Source organism: Saccostrea cucullata, unplaced genomic scaffold (genome assembly GCF_032062105.1).
Source record: "Saccostrea cucullata isolate Sc308-1 unplaced genomic scaffold, CSIRO_AGI_Scuc_v1 ctg6349, whole genome shotgun sequence".
NCBI classification, from domain to species: domain Eukaryota; kingdom Metazoa; phylum Mollusca; class Bivalvia; order Ostreida; family Ostreidae; genus Saccostrea; species Saccostrea cuccullata.
Window position 1 is genome coordinate 63,286 of NW_026938562.1, and position 21,486 is coordinate 84,771.

Below are 21,486 nucleotides of genomic sequence, written 5' to 3' on the forward strand. Positions count from 1 at the left end.
ATTTTCAATGACTAATAGTTTCAAGTTCATTTGCATCAGCAGTGAGTGAATTGTTTCTAATGAAACTGTTGAGCTCTGAGTGGCTGTGTCCATTGTCTCCCCATAAATAAGAGAATGACTTTGAGGGACTAGATCAACAGTATCACTAGAAGATAATTGTAATGTTGTTCCTATCTATATACACTGTACACACAAATTAGCAGGTATACAAGGTTGTGTCCATATGTAGCCAGCATGTACAAGTCAGTGAACCGTGACTTCTCATCAACACCTGGGTCTCATCTCTGATGATCTGGAGGTCACCTTCTTCTCTGCTACCAGTTTCTTTTATTTTAATTGCCTTTAAGGTTCACAAACATTATATCAAATTATATCAAATGTTGCTTGAACCTTAATGATTTTCCAAAAGAAATATATTTTATAATTAAAAACAAAGTGCAAACAATTATAGCATTGCTTGTGGAGCAAAATTGGACAAGACACTACAACTTGGCAAATTTATATAGGAATAATAGACATTAATGTCATTAAGAGTTACCTCCCTTATCAGAGTATCAATCCACCTTAAGAGTTTGAGCACTATTTGTTTTCTTCCTTTTTCATGCAGTAATACCTTTACTCCTTAACATTTAGGAGTTTCATGTACAGTCCTCTTCAAACTGTAATTATTGTCATGGAAGACTCCAGAATGGCATTCAATTTATCAGAACTTCAGTAATCCATGATACTTTGATCTTATTTAATAAGGTAATCAAGAAAACAACCAACTGAATGAGAATTGAACAGAAGAGCAAGTAATGATCAAAAATAAATTAAAATGCTCAAAAATTACTTGGTGAAAGGGGTGGGGGTAACGACGAGAATGTTCTTGAAATGAAGAAAGCAAAAATTTCTATGCATTTAAATAACTTTATTTTCTTAAACACAGGATCTATGAAGATACATGTATTGAATTCTAGGTATCAATGAAGTGTATACATCAAAGCACTAACAAGTATGAATGCATAGCACCATCATAATTTTGTTTTATCTCTTACAGAAAATTCTGAAAAAAAACATTTTATATGGCTATAACAGAGATGACAATAAACACAAAGAAGTCTCAACAAACTACCCGCTACTTACGTGAAATATTATGCTGCACAATCCAGGCTTTAAAAGTGTTGAACATGTAAACTTCCTATCTGGATTTTTCAATATATATATATATAGCTTGTCTTTAAAAATGTCAGAGATATAAAATGGATTGAGTCTAAAATCATTACAGAGAGACAGATAAATAAAATGATTATTAAATTCCAGACAAACAAATACATGATTTATACTAGAGGTTCCCTGGAAAACTGGGACCATGTATACATCTGTACAACAGATGAGTAAAAAATTACAATGCTATTTAAAAACTTTAAACAAGACGCACAAAACATCAGAACAAGAGGAAATTGGTAAATAAATAACAGACACTTGATATACATATTGTACAAAAAACAAAACAAGGAAAATTAACAATTATATTAAAACTATCGTTTTTTTTTTCAAATTGTTAATAATGGTTGAGGTATAAATATCTTCAGCTATTGTAAGTTAAGCTGAGCAGAGAGAAGAAAAAACATTCTCTTCGAGTCCTATCCTATGGACATGCTCTTTGTATACAGTGACATGGTACCATTGTCGTACCCATAAGTCCTGTACAGGTTACCCTTAACTGCCACATCCTCCAGAGCTCGAATCATCATGATTGACAGCTTATGCTCCTCCTCCGTGACATTTAACCTCGTAAACATGGCCGACAAAGCAGAAATGTAAGCTGCAGTCAAGTTTGCTTCACGGTTTACCGAGGCTTCAATACCAATCTTTCTTGATTTTGCAACTGCTGCTTGCTGAATTTCATTTGCTGGAGAGAGAAAATTTCATATTATTACTGTATACTGGTAATCAAGTTCTTAAAAATCAGTTCTTGTATATGCATATTTACTTTAAAAGTAGGCTATGTCATAAGAATAAACAACCAGGGATTGACACTAACTTTAAAACCATAGTTGTCAGCAGGGCTAGCCATTTCTAATTTCTACTAGCCCTGTTCATGTATTACTTGTCCAACAGCCGAAGGCTGGTGGCCAATTCGCGAAGCGACGATGGGGGTAGGTGCGGGAGGGGGTTTCCCCCTCCTGCTGGTGGGGGTATGGGGGGCCTCCCCTGGGAAATTTTGAAAATAGAGATGCAAAATCCTGCATTCTGGCTGTATTTTGGGTAAAAATTATATGTCACTCTATGATTGTACCTAAGGTATTCTTTCTATTCGAAAAATTCCATATTTACGTTTAATCATTTAGGGTATTTCAAATCACTTTCAAAAATAAAAATTATGATGATAAAACATGTTTGAAAATAAATTTAACAATTATCAGGTATACTGTGTATAAATTATAATTATTTTCTTGCTCCTAGTGAGTAATTGGTAAAATTTACTGTAGCCCTGCAGGGCAAGTTTAAAGACATGTTTGGTAGCCCGACCTCAGTATTCAGTTGTCCCAGGCCAGTGGGCTAGCGTTAGTGTCGAACCCTGACAACTAAGGAATATTTTTGCCTAAATGGTTAATAGTAGTGAGTTATCGTTCGTGTTGCGGTGGCGCTACGTGTCCCGGTCCTTGATAAACTTCCGCCTCGTGATAAACACATTGTAAATAAACTGGGATGTTAGGTTTACGATTGTTTTAAATACAAAGAATAATGCCTAGTAATTGTTGTTGTGTGCCTGGATGTCACGAAAGAGGTGGACATCAGTTCCCTACGGAAAAGTTAAGGACAGATGATACAAACAATTTTTTTCTTTGAAAAAGATTTAATATCATGTCACAAGTTTAGAAAAGTGGATAATTCTTAGAATATTTTCTCCTTAGAACTGGAAAACTAAATAAACTAGGAAAATATTAGTAATATTTCAATAAAAAACAAATATTGACAAATCACATTCAGTAAAGGTTTACAGGTGAAAACAAATTTCAAAATATGTTACTTTTGTGGTAAAAGTGTAATATAAACCTTAGAAAAATATACCAAGCCGGATGAATTTTAAGAGGAAGAACAAAATGACAAAAAATTAGCAATATTACATAGGCTGATTTTTACAATTTAACTTTTCCTAATTAAATTTCACCTGGCTTGGTATATCTTTTTTCAGTTTATATTACACTTTTAGCACCAAGATAACATATTCTGAAATTTGTTTTCACCTGTAAACGTTTACTGAATATGTTTTGTCTATATTTGTTTTTTCATTGAAATATTACTAATATTTTCCAAGTGTTTTTCATAATCCTGTTCTTAGGAGAACAAAATCTAAGAACAATCCACTTTTCTAAACTTGTGACATTATATTTAATCTTTTTCAAAGAAAAAAATTGTTTGTATCATCTGTCCTTAAGAAGAAACAAGTGGATTGTTGCAATTAAACGCTTGGACGAGCGCACAAACAAGCTATGGGAGCCTTCGAAGTCAGCTGTTGTTTGTAAACGACATTTTACTTCAGATGACTACGTGTCGGAGACTATTCAGGGTATATTATAACGAACATTAAATTATTATATACTCAGTTTTAGAATTATATTGTAAATAACAGAATTCAGTCAAATTCTTAAATTTATGTTGTCACTGTTGTGTATAATTATTTATATAGTACATATATGTAGATTTAAATAGGTTTCCGATATGAGATAATTTTTTTTGTTTTGTGGAAAGGAAAGATATAACATCTTAATACACTTCACGTAATTTTTTAGTATCAAATACCTTATCATCAAAATATGTGTGTGTGGGGGGGGGGGGGGGGCACTGCATTGATTTGAGCACAAACTTAAAACAAAGGTCTATGGTTTGAGTATTTTGTACAATTATTAAATGTTGTTGCACAGTGTAATATGTTTTACTGTTTATATATAGGACAGAAACCTCTATCTGGAAGACTGAAGAATACTGCTGTGCCAAGCATTTTCTTTTGGACAAAGGAGACAGAAAGTTCATTTGCCCGAGCATCCAGGGCAGAAGGCAGGGATAGCAGAAAAAGAAAGTTTGATGAATTCTGTCATGAAGAATTAGAGTGCAGTTTCAGTGAATTAGACTGTATGGAAGAAACTGTGGTAGCTGATGACTCAAAAGTGTGTGCCGAGGAGGAAAAATTAAACTCTGTTGAATTAAGAGACACCTGTACACAAACACAGTCACAGCCAATATTTTCAGTTGAACAGTTCGAGAAGGATAATTCAGCCATACATTTTTATACTGGCCTTGAAACTTATGCCAAGTTTTTGTTTACACTGCAGTCACTTGGCCCTGCTGCTTATTGTTAAAGATATGTATTTTTTCAAGTTCAAGGGGTATCTATTCCCAATCAGTATTTTATGACACTTATGAAACTACGGAGGTATACTACCAATTTTGAACTTTTAAGATTTTTCAATGTTTCAGAAAGTACTGTTAAAAATATTGTACTTACCTGGATTTTATTTATGTCAAAACAGTGACGAGAGATTTCAATTTGGCCATCTCAATCTCTTGTTCGTTATTTTGCACCATCAGATTTTAAGTCAAAATTTCCAACTACCAGAGACATTTTAGATGCAACTGAATTTCCAATTAAAAAACCAAGTACACCTAGGGCACAGCAAGCCACATTTTCAACATATAAAAACAGAAATACAATGAAAGCTTTAATAGGGTGTACACCAGGAGGCCTTGTGAACTTTGTTAGCCCAGCATATTGTGGGTCGACAAGTGACAGGCAAATAGTTGAGAGAAGTTGTCTTAAAAATCTTTGTGATCAAGGTGACAGTTTAATGGCTGATAAAGGTTTTAATGTCCAAGATATTTTTGCTTCTAAGGATGTTACTATAAACATTCCTACATTTTTTAGAAATAGGAACAGAATGTCAGGAAGAATTGTTCTTAATGATAGAAAGGTGTCAAGTAAAAGAGTTCATATAGAAAGAATTATTGGACTTGGTAAAACTTATAAAATTTTAACACATCCTTTAACAAGTACTGAAGCATGCATGTCATCAGATATAGTATTTGTCTGTTTTATGTTGTGCAATTTTCGCACTGGTATTGTATCATCAAATGCATAGAAAAAAAACATTTTTCAAAATTTCTTTAGCTTTCATATTTCAAATTTGAATTATAGGCAGAAATATTGATGCTAAATAAGATAAGAAATGTAAACAACACTACATGTACTGTATTTGTTTAGAAGATTTCTATGTATATTTTATTGCACACATTCACAAAGATTCACTGTAAGGCTTGTAGAAATATTTCTCAAGAATTGCTTGTTTGAAGTAGTCTTTGTAAAAGTTGTTAAGCTTATTAATCATGTCAGCTATGAATGCATCATCACGTTTGATTTCAATGTATATGATGTCATTTACTTTTAAATTGTTTGCTAAACATACAGTAAAAATACATGTGTTTGCACCGGTACACAGTAGTTGTCCTTGTATCTGATAAAAGTAGTCATGGATGGGATCAAGACTATATTTTCCTTCGTTGGTCTGCTTTAAATATGGCACCGTCAGAGTTGAAATCTTTTTATTTCTACTGACATATGGACATTTGACTTCTACAAGCTCCTGTTGATTGATTATTCCGTCAGGTGATGCAGCAAGAAAGGGGTACTCCTTACAAACGACAAGACCACTTGATTGAACATTTTGGAGCTTATCCTGTTCAAATCTCTTGATCGCAACAGATTCATGCCTGCGACCATGCTCAATTGAATTGCTTTTAATGTTTTTGATAACTGTTAGTGACGTGGCAAGTTTCATTTTGTCAGTTCTATCAGTACACTTACATATCCTACCAAATATCGAAGATGTTAAACGTTTTGCTCTCTCCTCCTTCCATGTTTTGTTTAGACTCTGCCCTTTTGTTGCTGACTTAATATTTTCAATTTGGAGATCTGATATCTTTGTAATTTGTAATTTTTCCAAATAGTTGTCTTCAGGAGATAATGTAAGATAATCATGGTCATTTGCTACTGCAATCATATTTGCTGGTGTAAATGTCTGATAGATGGGCATCTTAGAAATACCTGAGAAATTCAAACATACATTTCTAAAGTAGTGAGGATAAGATGGATTATTTCTGAATTCTTCAGGTCGTGGGTCAACAGCAATATTTGTTAATTCATCAGCACCAGGTAAATTCAGGTCATCAGATTTAATGGGACTGCCTTTGAATCTTTTAGACTTGTGGAATGTTTGCAAACGTTGTGTACATGTTTCCTCTGTCTTGATAAATTTATTCTTTGCAAACATAACAGCACCATACATAACTGCAGCTACATGTTTACAATGTGCATCAGGCCCCATACCTGCTGCACATTCGCACTGGGCCTCCAGAACAGATCCTTCATTGCTCAATTTAATATCTATTGTGTAACAAACACCCTTTCTCATCTCTGCACGACAGTTTCCTTTAATAAATGTACAGGCTGTATTGATGGATACACGGTAGTATGTCAGGAAATTGTCGTCATAAAGGTGAATAAAATGATTTTCGAATTTCTTCTCAAACCTCCCAAAATAACTATGAACGGTATCCATGGACAAACCAGAAAAGGGAGTGTCAGAATTTACGTCAGCGTACGTATCGTAACTTGGAAGTTGCATACAAAATTCTGGGTCAGTGTAATCAACTTTTCCGAAGTTGAAGTTTCTGTCATATGCTTCCAGTCTATGGAAAATTAAAAGAAAAAGAAACTGTTTTATATTTATTTACAATTTACGATTATTTAATTAATCGCCATATTGATATATTATATTTTAAGACGAAGAGTTCAGATTGTCGGCATGCAGCACGAGGTATTATCATGCGGTTTTCAGTATCGAATTACCTGTCGACCAGTTCTTGTTTTCGTCCCGTTATCCTGGCATTTCTTTTTCTTAGCTCATTTTTAAGATCTATAATTGTCATGGAGCCGTATTTTGAGTCGCTCATGATTAATATTTCGCGTGTATATAGAGACGGTATTTATATTACGTTTCTTGTTAATCGCTGCGTTGTGCATCCAATGTAAACAAGAGATGTGATGGACCGGGAACAGTATCGCCATCTAGCGGGAAGCAGGGGAACGCAACTCACTACTATTTACCATTATAGGACACTTGCTAAAGCATTACAAGGAAAGGTAATGTATCTAAACCCATCAAGCTACCCATGTGATAGAAAACCTCACCTGAGCCTCTAGCATAGACGAGCCAAAAAATAAGTACATGTGCTAAATACTGTATCCTTTTTTTAATTATTGTAATGTTTACCTGTATTACGTATTTGTGTTGTGTTTCGCAGCGTCTTTTTAATTTCCACCATTTTCTCCTGAATAAACACCTCTCTGTCAGCATTTTCCTAAAAAAAACAAAAGAACAAAAATCATTTAAGCATTTTAAAAATATCCAAATCCTAATACATTTCAATTTATTTTAAATTGTTGACAGTACATGTCCATTCATTCACCTTGAGTAGAGTCCTGGTGAGGTACCTCTCTGTTACCACAGCTGGGATATCCACTTTACCAAAGTGGAAAAACTCCACATTAACGTGGAAAGCCCTGTCACAGGTACTAGCTGGAGGACAGAGAGAACACAGGGTTATGTTCTTACAGGTGCTTGGACAACAATCGGGACAGCAATTTCCTGTCAAAAGATCAAAATCTTGTTACTGTATATCTTAAGAAGTGGGCAACAGCTGTGGACACTATTTTCTAAAGCAAAATAACCCTTAAAATGAGTCATTTTGAGACATTTCCTCTTTGAAATAGAGAAATGCATCAAATTAATGACATCATACATGTATTTACAGAATAATACTCTTTCATGCCATATTCCTTCCTGATTTATAGTCATACAGTCAATTCTCGAATTATCGCCATTCAATTCATCACCATTTTCATAATACAGCCATGATTTTATACATGTACTTTATTTCAAAACTGCACAATTTGTTTTAACAAAATTGTACATAAACTAGAACTGTCCAAACGGGACAAAATACCCCCTGCTGGGTTTTTCAGAGATAAGTTTTTCCATAATAAAGATATGTATCAAACATGAATCATACAATTTTTCTTTCAGTGACCTTGAACTTGAACAGATGACCTTGGGTCAAGGTCACGACACACACATAGGTCATGAGGTATCTTTGAGTGAAATGAGGACCTACCAAGTTTATCCATAAGAAAGATATGGACCGGAGACAAATTATGAAATTTTTCTTCCAGTGACCTTGAACTTCCCCAAATGACCTTGGGTCAAGGACATGACACACCCCTTAGGTCATGGGCAATCTTTTTGTGAAATGAAAACCTACCAAGTTTATCCATAAGAAAGATATAGACCGGACACGAATTATGAAATTTTTCTTCCAGTGACATTGAACTTCCCCAAATGACCTTGGGTCAAGTTCATGACACACCCTTGGGTCATGGGCAATCTTTGTGTGAAATGAAAAAGTACCAAGATTATCCCTAAGAAAGATATGGACCGGACACATATTATGAAATCCAAATGACCTTGTGTCAAGGTCATGACACACCCTTGGGTCATGGGTAATCTTCGTATGAAATGAAAAACTACCAAGATTATCCGTAAGAAAGATATGGACTGGACACGAATTATGAAATTTTTCTTCCAGTGACCTTGAACTTCCCCAAATGACCTTGGGTCAAGGTCATGACACACCCCTGGGTGATGGGCAATCTTTGTGTGAAATGAGATCCTACCAAGTTTATCCATAAGAAAGATATGGACCGGACACGAATTATGAAATTTTTCTTCCAGTGACCTTGAACTTCCCCAAATGACCTTGGGTCAAGTTCATGACACACCCCTGGATGATGGGCAATGTTTGTGTGAAATGAGAACCTACCAAGTTTATCCATAAGAAAGATATAGACCGGACACGAATTATGAAATTTTTCTTCCAGTGACCTTGAACTTCCCCAAATGACCTTGGGTCAAATTCATGACACACCCTTCGGTCATGGGCAATCTTTGTGTGAAATGAAAAACTACCAAGATTATCCGTAAGAAAGATATGGACCGGACATGAATTATGAAATTTTTCTTCCAGTGACAATGAACTTCCCCATATGACCTTGGGTCAAGGTCATGACACACCTTTGGGTCATGGGCAATCTTTGTGTGAAATGAAAAACTACCAAGATTATCCATAAGAAAGATATGGACTGGGCATGAATTATGAAATTTTTCTTCCAGTGACCTTGAACTTCCCCAAATGACCTTGTGTTAAGGTCATGACACACGCCTGGGTCATGGGCAATCTTTGTCTGAAATGAGATCCTACCAAGTTTATCCATAAGAAAGATATGGACCAGACACGAATTATGAAATTTTTCTATCAGTGACCTTGAACTTCCCCAAATGACCTTGGGTCAATATCAAGACACACCCTTGTGTGAAATGAGAACCTACCAAGTTTATCCATAAGAAAAATATGGACCGGACACGAATTATGAAATTTTTCTCCCGGTGACCTTGAACTTCCCCATATGACCTTGGGTCAAGGGCATAACACACCCTTGGGTCATGGGCAATCTTTGTGTGGAGTAGTAGATTCTAATGTTCCTCCGTAAGAAAGATATGGACCGGACACGTTTGCACAGCTAGACTGACATACGGACAAGGTGATTCCTATATACCCCCCCAAACTTCGTTTGTGGGGGGTATAAAAATACTTGAAGTATTATTAAATTTACAAACTAGTATGTTTTATATACATGTAATAACAAGAATAGAAATGCTACATGTATTTCCAAGAAAGGAAACTCTTCTTGCTTTCCAAAAGATAGGAAATTCAATTAATCGCCAAATTCGTTATTCCGCCATGATTTCTAAATTACAAAAGGTGGCAGTTTATCAAGAATTAACTATACTCAACTAATATTTACACCAGTTTCATAACTTTTTGAAAACATCAAAATTGAAGGGCACAATAAATCTAAAAGTGTACCTACTTCTTCCTTAATTTATTCAAACTAACATGTAGCATTACTGATGGTGCATATACCTTCCAGCCTTTCTCTTAATTTTCTATGAAAATATTTCTCCAGCGTGGGTCGATGTAATCGGAACTGATCCACACTGAAAGGTACCGCCAGGTTCTTTATTTCACTCTCTATGACACTTCTAATGACATAATCATAATCCACTCCAAATTCTTTATGGAGATCTCCAAGCTCCTTCTTTCTGTAATCAAGATAGATTCAAAAGTTTAATAGCTGATCATTCATTGGGATGTTTTGATTTAAAGACTAGTGAAGCATCAAGATATATTAAAATATGGTATTAGCAAAAATTCTTATAAATGAACAGAACATCAAAGGGAATTTCAATCCTTGTGATTTCAAAATGTTCTGTATTAAATTGTAATGGATTTAATTAATTAAGTTTATAACAAATCAAGATTCCATGTCTGTTCTCACTTTGCTATATAAGCATGCTTTACTGAATAACAGTTTAATTTTATATTCTTACTTAAGGAAGTATTGCACATGGTAGTTAATTTCGATGGGCAGCTTGTCAAGTGTGAAGACACCGTGAGTTTTGGACACAGTGTGGGCAGTCGCATCAAACTCCAGAAAGCCCACACTAGGGCCCAGGATATAACAGCCAAACTCATAAGTGGTGGATCTATCCACCACACCAGTAATTTTGTTATATTTCATGGCAATCTATAAAAAAGAAATAAGTTCACTCTAATAAAACATCAGTGCTGTCTTATTTTCAGATGAATTCAAATACTGTAGATCACTAAATTTTCGCGACACCTTATTTTCGCTAGATAGTCATTGACTCATGATTAGCGAGATAAAAATTTCACGAATTGTGGTTATTGCCCTATATGATCTTAAGGAATGCTATTATATGCGTGAAATAAATTTTCGCGAGCACGCTGTCTCGCGTAATTACGCGAAAATAAAGTTCTCGCAAATAAAAAGTAAAAAGTAGTTGGAGGAAAGAGGTTATTACATGTATTTAAAATGCTGTTGGACTTTTTCTTCATTAAAGTGGACAATTTTCTTCACAAGCTTTTAAGGTGATATTATCAAATGCAGCTTTGAATTGCCGTGCATTTTAAAAGTTTCCAAAAATCAACTGAATAAAAACTATTTATAGAAATTTTTAATAAATACATGTACATGTAATACCTCCCTATAAAGGACACATTTTCTTTAAATCACTATTTTGTGGATAAGATAAACTTTTATAAGAATTACATTTTTACCTTATGATAATCTAAATACACAAAGCTGGCAGGGAAAACCCCTAAAAAGACAATGGCTGAGATGATCCCGGTCACTAGAATGACAGCACAGCACAGCTGATTAAACGATACGTTCTCCATACGACGGCGAATAAACTTCTGTAGACGAGATCCAGACTCCTCCTCCCTGTCAGAAAATTCAACTTAACAACGCTCAACAAACAAATTCTATCCTACAGAACGTTTTAGAAATGAGCTTTTTGACATAAAGTTTGTATAGTAGCATTCTGTTAGCGATATTTGCACATTAAAGTTTTTTCGCATTAAAAGCAAACTAGTTTCTTTCAGGTCTAAATTAGAAGTACTGTGAGCACTGAACTCACTAAATGATCACACAACATGCTGTCTCGTTAATAGATACCCTCGTCTCCCATGTGGTTATAATAGCAACATCCTTGTTTTGCTCTGGGAGGCTCGAAATAATAATAGGAGGTGCACATTCTGCATAATGGCGTTATGTAATAAAAAGAATCTGTGAAAGAATCATTAATTTTTACTCAGTTGTATAGGAGGAGTTGTGCATAAGAGATGAGTACCCTTCACCACAAATGAAAGAATGGCAGTGTCCAAGTTTTTCTGTGAGAAACTCTAAATATGTGTCAGATCAAAAACATAAAACAGGAGGCGCACAATGGCTCTATGTAACAAGGATTCTGTAAAAGTCTCAATAAATTTCAGTCAGTGGTACATGTATATGAGGAGTTGCAGATAAGATATAGGTTCCCCAAAGCATAACAGATGTACAGACAGCTAGACAGACACAGACGGACGTAGAGATTAAAGGAAATTCCAATCACTATGTAACCCCCCCCACCACTTTTCAAGCAGGGGGTATAATAAACGTTTTTATTTAAAGATACAATACTATGTCATTGTACCTGTCTTGAGTTCTTCCTTCCTCCACTGTAAATACACCCACAGGAGACGGCTCTGGTATGGGTGTCGGAGGTTCTTCTACAAGAAGATTAGTTTCGGATTTAATTAAATGTGATGTAGCATTTAAACTTAAGAATAAGAAATTCATTTCATAAAAGAATACTTCCAAGAAAGTCAAATGGTTATCTTAAGAAGTTGAATTTTTTTTATTATTGTAAAAATATATAATTTTTTTTTGCAGAGAAATGGAATGTATTATGTATTACACTGTATCAAATTTACCAGGTACATATGTAATTTGATTGGTCCTCACCTAATGACATCATTGAGGCAGAATGAGAAGCTGGTGGAGTTTTATGTGGTTCAGGGACATCATTAGAAGCTGAAATACAATGATCAAATATTATATCAATCAGATATACAATCAATGTGTCAAAATTACTTATTAAATCAGATAATCACAAATATTTTATACAATACATTTAGTCATGCATATGCAATAATTAACACAGACAGCAATCTAATCAAATCAAAATAAGTTTTTCTGATCCACTCAATAATTATCATTAATCTGAATTTTATATGAATTTTTACCAGAATCTTGATCTGTCCTTGGAACTATATATAAATCCCTCCTGGCCCCTGGACTGTGAGGTCGATACGAGGGTCGTAGGGGACGCTAAAATACAATATCAATATAAAATTATTTTTAGAAGAATTACATGCATTTTTAACTAATAATAGACATTTTATTTAACATTAAAATGTATTCACAATCTAAAAGTAGTTGTTAATCAAAAAGTTAAACACGAAATGTGATCATAACACACTTATAGTGTGAATTTTTTACATTCTTTATGACATTCCTCTCTCCCCATCTACTTACACGCTCCGCTTCATCAATTTCCTCTTGTGACGAAATTCGGTGATCATCAACTGATGAGGAAATTCCCTGATCATCATGACTTTGATCTCTGACATAAAAAGGTGAATTGTTTATATACATTTTATATTATTTTTGTTATTTCAAACTTTGACTTTGCATTCTGAAGGCCTGGTAAATTCTATAACATATACCACAGCTCAATTTCTCATGGTAAGATAAATCAAAATTGTTATGAAAATTCTAATATTAATTCTTTTCACTAAAATGCCTGTATTTTCATTATTTCACCAATGGCAACTCATTAAAACATGCATTCTTCATGTGTAGAGAATGTTTCATCAATCATGAAAATTATTCCTCGCAAATTGATTTTAATCTGTGGAATCGCGAATAAAAGATGGTGCGAATAGTTGGTTTACAGTAATGGAAACAACGGAAAGATTTTATTTTACTTTCTAAATTTGAAACTTGCTATCCGCAGTTCAATTGAAAAAATTCTCATTAAAGAAAACTTATTACCTATCTTTTCTGTTTTTGTTTTCTTTGGACTTCATACATTTCCTTACCTCGTATTCATTGCCTCCTCATATGTTGGTAGTTGATCTACAAAATTCAGGTTATTGGTCACTACTATATCATCTGTATATATAAACCTAGGCATAAACAATCAATAACTTTGAAATTTTCTGCATTAAATCAAAATACAAAGGTGTTGATGAAATCCAACGCCATGTCATGTTTCTGGATAAGAACACACAAATAATTTGAACTGTCATAAGGAAATGAATGCCCCCCTGTGAGCTTGCTTACTTGAAAATCTGCTTAAAAAGACTCTGTAGTATAATAAGATTACAGGTAAAAAGATTCAATGCAATATTTGAACTACAAATGTATTATTTACATATTCCTTATCACGATAAACCATAAGTCAAACATCTGCATAACACTGCTTAAATCCTAACAAAACACTGCTCTTCTGCACCTTGTGAACTTGACAAAATGATCTTGGCTAAGGATCCTCTGGTCAAGGACAACTGGGGGGCCATAAAACTTAGAAAAGCTCACTTTTGATTTGTCTCACTTTTCCACTATATATTCCTTTGATAAAAGTGAGACCAAGATCAAAAGTGAGCTTGTCTAAGTTTTTGGCCGCCAGGCCTGAACTGTATTAGCATGAACATCTAAAGAATCATTTTGAATATATGTAATACTGAGCTTGGACCTTCTCTCTAACATACCCATAACCTGCACAACAGGTAGAACAGTCAGATGGAAATATGGATTTTATTTTATACGCATTAACCCCCCCCCCCCCTTTCCAAAAAAAGAAACTGGGTAAAAATAAAAAGTGTGGTCTATTATATTCAATGCTGTTTACAAAAAGTGTGACTTACCATCCTGATTTGCACTGTTGTCATGGTGTGGAATGCTATGGTTACTTGCTCTCAAGTTTGCTAATATAAATACAGTGCATGTAAATAAAATATTAAACAATAAATACCATTAATTATGTAAAAGTTTAAAATTGACATTTAAATCTTTACATAAACATATAAGGCTGATCATTAACTATTTTTTTATGAAAGTTGAAATAATATACCAGTATAAACTGGTACATGTACATTGTAATTCAGTAATGTGGGCAGTGGTCCACAAATTTATCACACTCTGATACTTAAACCATTTATAGTCTCTGACACAGAACAGATGACAAAACTACTTATTAAGAGGAGACAGCCCTCAACTAACTAATGTTGCTTCTATGTAATTAAGATTTTTTTAAAAAAATATATTGTAGTAGTCAGTTTACAGAACTGTAAAAGACTACATGTACATGAAATCAGCCCATGAGGGAATTGCCCTCACATTTATGAACATTCTACAGATACTCCAATGCCCCCCAAAACAGTATTTACATGCTATCTGTTTTAGTCCATCATATTACATGTATCTCCTATGGTCAAATTAGTCAAGTGCATTTTTAATAACACCAATTACAGTTCATACATACCAGTAACTTCATGTAGTTCTGCAAAAGAAGTAAAATATTTAAAGTTAAACTAGAGCAAAGCTCGTTGCAAAGCAATGAGTAGGTCTTCCGTCCTGTTTGACCGGAAGTAATTTTTATTTTAAAAAAAAGAAGAGAGAAATGACGTCTCTAATGATTTAAATCTTCGAAATCTATGTTGATAATTGCAAAAGTAAGCCATTTTTGCTACTTCCTGTTTGACCGGAAGTGACGTCAACGGACGGAAAATTAAGTTTTATGCTTCCAGTGACAAATATTTCCCCAAAACATGTCAAAAATATGCAGTTTCAAACTACTTCCGGTTTGGCCGGAAGTGACGTCACAGGACGTATTTTGATGACATCAGTAGATTTTACTAGGAATTCTCAACAACTTTGCTTCATTGATGTATAACAAATTCTCAATTCTTTTAGAGATATCTGGAAAAAACTTTTGGCCCCTCCAGATCCCTTAATTTAGGGGTCAGCCCTTTCTCCGACATATCATTTGAAAGGCCTTCTAATTCTGCACAAATTATGTTCTATATATTTTAACAAAATATTTTTAGTTTAGAAGATAAAAAGCAAAATATGAGTAATTTTTGGCTCTTTTAAGCGTTCTAATTTTTGACCCCTATATAGCGCCATCTTGAATAAAGAAATCGAAAAACAAAAACCGATGTGCACAACTTCAATCCTTCTATTATCTAAAATCAGTAGAATTTCTGCTCCAGCTTTAGCCGTCTCTGAGCCTTTGTCTGGAAACAAAAGCCTATAAATTTTCGTTTAAAGGGAAATAACTCAAAACCGGAAGTGGCTTTTTGAAATTTTAGACAGCATTCTGATAGAGTTTAGTAACTTCTAGTACCTCTGAAAATTTGAGCGAAATCAATTGAGAAATGAGTGAGATATGAGGCTTCAAAGTTGGCGTCTAGGAAGTAGAAGAAAAAAAAAAGAATAATAATCTTTACCAACAGAATCAGTAGAAGGTCTTCCGTTGGAAACGGAAGACCTTAATAATGAAATAATTTTCTTAAATTTAATCACATCCATGATTTAAATCTATGGCCTCTGACTTCTTCTCAATAAACAGTTCTAAAGAGGTTAGATTCTCAGGAATTCAACTCTGGTCTCCAAAGAGATTACTGTTAGACATAAAGACTCAAGTTTTACTCCCTGCTTATCTCTATAAACTAACTAAAGGCCTTGTTAACTCCTAATAAGGCTAGTATACAACAGTTTGCCTTACCTACTCCTTGGCTTTCCACCTCTGTCTTCTTCTGGAGAACCTTCCTTGCTGCTTCCTGCATTTTAAGCTTCTCCTCACCCTCTTCATCTGAAAATCAACATTGACAAACATCAAACATAGGGGATAGGCATCTCACTCTTCACTTTTCTATCAATTTTAGTCCAGTTAACCCTCCACAATGAATAAAACATTTATTTAATATAACAAGGTCAGATAATGCACTGAAATTTTATTTGCAACTTTTTTGGAATATGATTTAAACAATTATAAAAGACAGACAAAAGTCATTAATTTTTTCATTAACATGTTTAATTTTTCCATGTCACTGTGTTTAAAAAAAGTTTCATTGATTGCAAATAAAACTCTTTCAGTTTAAATTAATGCTGCTAATGAATGGGAATTATGAATCTGATAATAACTGATATCAAATCTAAACCATGTTAGAAATAGAATAGCCTGCTGGTTTCGAGACTGCCACATTACATGTACATGCATTCATGTGTTCAGGAAACAACCTGTGACTGACAACTTGTGCATGTTTTTTTTCCCTCCTTTTGTAGGAATTGGTTTTCACTTTATCAAATTAACAGTTTGCTGATTCTTTATTTCATAAAAAATAGTGTAAAACAACCATTCTAATGCAATTGTTTTGTAAAACACGTTTTGATTGGCTAATGTGCTGATGTTTAAAGCGTAAAATGAGCATTAATGAGTCTAAGAGTGAAAGCTTTCCATTGTGACGGCAAAACAGAGCGATGCAAAAAACACAAGGCTCCGTGACGTATTTCATATAACAAAACTTCAACAAAATAAGACGTAAACAGCAATACTGCATAGATTACATTAGAATTGGAATAACTAAGTTCTAATTTGGTATTTGCAACCGTAAATGCTGATTTAAAGGTCCCACACATCCGTTTTACCAGCTCCGCTAATACCAAATTAGAAGATAGTTATTCCCTAATTAACATACCTCTGTCCTGCCTTCTGTCACCGCTGTCCGCCATGACTGATTGTGTGGAAGCTCACTGTACTTCCTTTTCTCTGAAGATCTGCTTAAAAAAATGCATTAATATTTATCAGATGTTTTTTTAATTTAGTTTCTCCATCCCTAGTTGCAATAAGGTAGCCCTCTCATTTTGGGGTGGGGCAGGAGTATAATGTTTTCATAAAGTGGGAAGGCTTATCTTTTTAAGTTTTGCAAACAATCATATAAATGTAACAAAATATAACTTGGTATCTTTTTTTACCATTCAATATCCATTTTATATGCAGTAGCTTAACATAGCCTCCATCTGTTTTAGTGTTTATTGAGGACTTCCAATTTGCATGAGCAATTTCGCAATATTGATGAAAAAACGAAACGAAAGCACTTCATATGTTGAATCTTTTTAATTTTCTTACCTCCTCGAGTTCACATCCTGCGTTACATTGTCAGTTATTAATTATATTTTAAGGTGTGACAAATCTTCTGATCATTTCTGATTTCAGATTAGATGCATTTGTTTACATGAAAATTGAAATTCAAACATCCAAATAACTCGGATTGTAAATACTAAAATTCAAACAGAACAGATCCAAATTTTCCGAAAAAAAATACAAAGCCTATGTTAAAAACATTTTATGCCCCCCGCTCAGCCTCTCGTTGAAAGAGGGGTATATTAATTTGGGTTTAACTGTATGTCAGTCTGTCTGTGGGGACGTCTGTTTGTCTGTCTGTCTAACAGTTACACTTTCACTTTCTACTCTGATTAAGCCAACCCTAATCTTATCGTCGTTAGCATGGTTAGGAGAAGGGGGTGCATGGTTTTAATTCGTAATTAACTGTTTCGTTTCCTACCGCATAATAAATAATAAAGCATTTTTTTATTCTATATGAGCGTTTGCAATGAAATTCTATATCATAATTTCTTATGGCTAAAAGAAGACCTCAATTAAATTTTAGATCAGACTGCATCTATATTTAGTTTAATTTCATTTCATGAAAAGGCAAAGATATATATATATATATATATATATATATATATATATATATATATATATATATATATATATATATAACCCCTATAACTAAATATCTAGCCAAAGTCCAAAATATCTAGAGACTTTAACTCCCAAACTTGCAAAACTTGCTTATATTTTATTTTACAAAATATGAAGTTTTTCATTTTCCATAAAATGCACAAAACACGGTCCACTAAATTATTAAAAACAATTCATCACAATCAACCTATCAAATACTCGACAGGAAACTCAAATATAGAAAAAGAAATTCTGCAGTTTCTCGGCATTTGTCAGCCATATTGAATTTTCGGTGCAATTCCCTACACATGCCCTGCACAGGGTGTAGATTGTGTACACTATACTTTGTGTAGCGATAAAAAGTGGAGCGGATCAAAGATCTAATTTTAATTAGATTGCAAATGATCAAATATAAAGCTCATAAATTCATATATTCTGTACATGTAATATTTTTTTTCTGTTTTAATTAAATAATGCCTTTGCAAAGTATTATGACGTCATAATCAACAAACTCATTGTTACGTCACGAATAGTTTGTGTGTTGTTAGATACTGTCATTACATTGGCGCTCTGTAAAGATCATGGGTCTTTTTCAGAGTTGTTTTGCCAGAAATAACAAAGTGGGCGTGATGAAGGAAGAGATGGAGGCGTACGAGAAAGTACGACGTACAATGGTTACAGAGGAAGTAACAAAAAAGAAAGGCGGTGTGGCCTTTGATCTCACCTTCGTTTCAGAGGAAACCCCAAAGATGCCTCCACCCAGATTGCTTGAAAACAAAAAGGAGGATTTTGAGAAATGGAGAGGTTGGTGTTTATGTATATCCATTCAATGAGGTTTTTAGTTCACCTGAGCCGAAGGCTGAAGTGAGCTTTTCTGATCACATTTTGTCCGTCGTCCGTCCGTCCGTCTAGCTGTCTAGCTGTCCGTCCGTCCGTCTGTAAACTTTTCACATTTTCGACTTCTTCTCAAGAACCACTGAGCCAATTTTGACCAAACTTGGCACAAAGCATCCTTGGTTAAAGGGGAATTTAAATTGTTAAAATGAAGGGCCAAGTCCCCTCACAAGGGGAGATAATCAAGAAAAGACAAAAATAGGGTGGGGTCATTAAAAAATCTTCTTCTCAAGAACCAATGGGCCAGAAAAGCTGAAACTTATGTGGAAGCATCCTGGGGTAGTGTAGATTCTAAATTGTTCAAATCATGACCCCCGGGGGTAGGGCGGGGCCACAATGGGGAATCAAAGTTTTACATAGAAATATATAGGAAAAATCTTTGAAAATCTTCTCAAGAACCACTGGTCCAGAAAAGCTGAAACTTATGTGCACATGGAAGCATTCTGGGGGTAGTGTAGGTTTCACAATGTCTAAATTATGATCAGTGGGGTAGGGTGGGGTCGCAATATGTATTACAAGGGGGAAATCTTGTAAAGAACAAAATGGCCAAAGCTTCTTAGGTGAGCGATGTGGCCCATGGGCCTCTTGTTTCGACTAAAACTTTTTCAACCCAATATACCGTATAAGTAGAATTTTTAGCGAGGATTTAATTTTGGCATTATTAGCGAGGGTGCCGAGATCGCTAAAATTGAATATCGCTAAATATTAATTGCGTTTTATTTGTAATAGCTTCTTTAATATGCATTTTTAAATCGCTCAAATAACATCTCGCTAAAAATAAATTACCCGTTTTTAAGGACAAATCGCTAAATTTGCGTCTCGCTAAAATTTCCACTTATACTCACTTATACGGTAGTAGGCATAAGCTTGCTCCAAGTAATTGGAATGCGAATGTTTATGACTAGGAAAAAGCATCAGTATTTGTACCAATTTCAAATTAAAACATTTTGTATTTGATTATCTTTTTGTTTGGCAGAATCTCAGGAAAAAGCCCAGATCGAGAAACAAGAGCGGGCACAGCAGATCAGAGAGGAAGCTCGTATCCAGAAAGAGATTGAAGTGGCCCACAAGGAGATGGAGAGGCTCGAGAAATATGTCAACATCGATAGCACTGCCCAATGAATTAGACTCTTGATATCATTGACTAAAATTTTAATTAACACAATACTTTAATCTGTAATTTTTAACATTGGAACCAAAGAGGGGACACCCGAGCTCTTTATAAGCTGTGTTTGGCTTTTAATTTCACCTGTTTCTTTCTTTCTTTCTTTTTCTTCTTTTTTTTTTTTTTTTTTTTTTTGCCTTTTGATTTTAAAAAAAATTCAATTCGCAATGTGGGGCCTTGGAGACAGATCTAAGGCTAGCATAGCGAAACAAAATTTTACTTTTCCAAAATGTTCATGTCTTTCGGAACTTTGGCTCTATAAATACTCATTCCGTCAGGAATCAGGAATGGGTATTACGTTGGAACACCCATCCCGTCAGTGATCAGGGGTGGGGGCTCCTCGTCAAAAACTTCTAAATTGTAAATGAAACATCCGTTTAGAGATGTCCAAAAGCTCCGTTGTCCTCTCTTTTCAAAAATCTGTAATCCAAAGTTCAATAAACTAATTATTTGCAACCACATTATCGTGTTTTCTTATTTTTGTGTAAAAATGTGTATATATGTAAACTTTTTGCACTTAAAATTAAACTGAGGCTAGAAAACATCATAAAATGTTATTCATATGTTAGTACGTGTTTTCTTAATTATTGTTTAGTGTATGGACAAAATTATCAATTAATTTTGCTTCGTTGCATCATTGAATTAAGAAACATTTCCATGACGACATTAATTTGAAGTTTTCCAAAGAATTTTGAATACTTTAAGAATTTCCTAACATTTTCGTTTTAAAGAATTAAAAAGATAATCTTGGAGTATATCTCCAAAACCAACTCGTCTTTATACATCAATGGAAAATGTTTTGGGCTTTGCGAAAATACAAAGGTGTAAATATGACTTTATCGTTCACATTTTAAATACATGTATTTGATACTATACATCCCCATGGAATTTTTTTTTAAGACAACAGTCTTTTCCTGAATTTTTTTATTGGGGTACATAAGATATACAAACATGTCCCGCAGATATTAATTTATTCTTACTAGAATCTAAATGAACTTAAAATGCCATGAAATTAAAACTCTTTAGTGAACAGTCACGGTGGAACAGTAA

The 21,486-nt window shown here is 34.2% G+C and overlaps 2 protein-coding genes across 3 annotated transcripts; one reads left to right on the forward strand and one right to left on the reverse strand.

The window, feature by feature from the left end:
* Positions 1 to 1,575: 1,575 nt before the first annotated feature.
* Positions 1,576 to 17,855, reverse strand: LOC134250623 (uncharacterized). Of its 2 annotated transcripts, none has more exons than XM_062732977.1 (16): positions 17,760 to 17,855; positions 17,329 to 17,407; positions 16,356 to 16,442; positions 15,111 to 15,128; positions 14,494 to 14,553; positions 13,666 to 13,702; positions 13,100 to 13,187; positions 12,808 to 12,892; positions 12,527 to 12,595; positions 12,216 to 12,291; positions 11,299 to 11,464; positions 10,548 to 10,744; positions 10,081 to 10,259; positions 7,510 to 7,688; positions 7,314 to 7,401; positions 1,576 to 1,894 (listed from the first exon to the last, which is right to left on the reverse strand). In XM_062732977.1, the coding sequence occupies exons 2-16, from the start codon at positions 17,360 to 17,362 to the stop codon at positions 1,626 to 1,628; spliced, it is 1,632 nt and encodes a 543-aa protein (XP_062588961.1). In that variant the 5' UTR covers positions 17,363 to 17,407; positions 17,760 to 17,855; the 3' UTR covers positions 1,576 to 1,625. The 2 variants fall into 2 exon arrangements, with proteins under 2 accessions (XP_062588961.1, XP_062588962.1); XM_062732978.1 differs by having other exon boundaries at positions 17,329 to 17,410; positions 17,760 to 17,849.
* Positions 17,856 to 18,922: 1,067 nt separating this feature from the next.
* Positions 18,923 to 20,897, forward strand: LOC134250619 (uncharacterized). The gene is made up of 2 exons (XM_062732975.1): positions 18,923 to 19,181; positions 20,248 to 20,897. Exons 1-2 carry the CDS (start codon positions 18,959 to 18,961, stop codon positions 20,391 to 20,393), a joined length of 369 nt encoding a protein of 122 aa, XP_062588959.1. The 5' UTR covers positions 18,923 to 18,958; the 3' UTR covers positions 20,394 to 20,897.
* Positions 20,898 to 21,486: the final 589 nt, after the last annotated feature.

Excerpts from the sequence above, each read along its gene's own strand:
- LOC134250619 (XM_062732975.1), top strand. The coding sequence starts at position 18,959 with ATGGGTCTTTTTCAGAGTTGTTTTGCCAGAAATAACAAAGTGGGCGTG. Across the intron at positions 19,182-20,247 it reads GGATTTTGAGAAATGGAGAG|AATCTCAGGAAAAAGCCCAG; the intron begins GTTGGTGTTTAT and ends TTTGTTTGGCAG.
- LOC134250623 (XM_062732977.1), bottom strand. The coding sequence starts at position 17,362 with ATGGCGGACAGCGGTGACAGAAGGCAGGACAGAG. Across the intron at positions 7,689-10,080 it reads ATTAAGAGAAAGGCTGGAAG|GAAATTGCTGTCCCGATTGT; the intron begins GTATATGCACCA and ends ATCTTTTGACAG. Across the intron at positions 1,895-7,313 it reads AACACAAATACGTAATACAG|CAAATGAAATTCAGCAAGCA; the intron begins GTAAACATTACA and ends TTCTCTCTCCAG.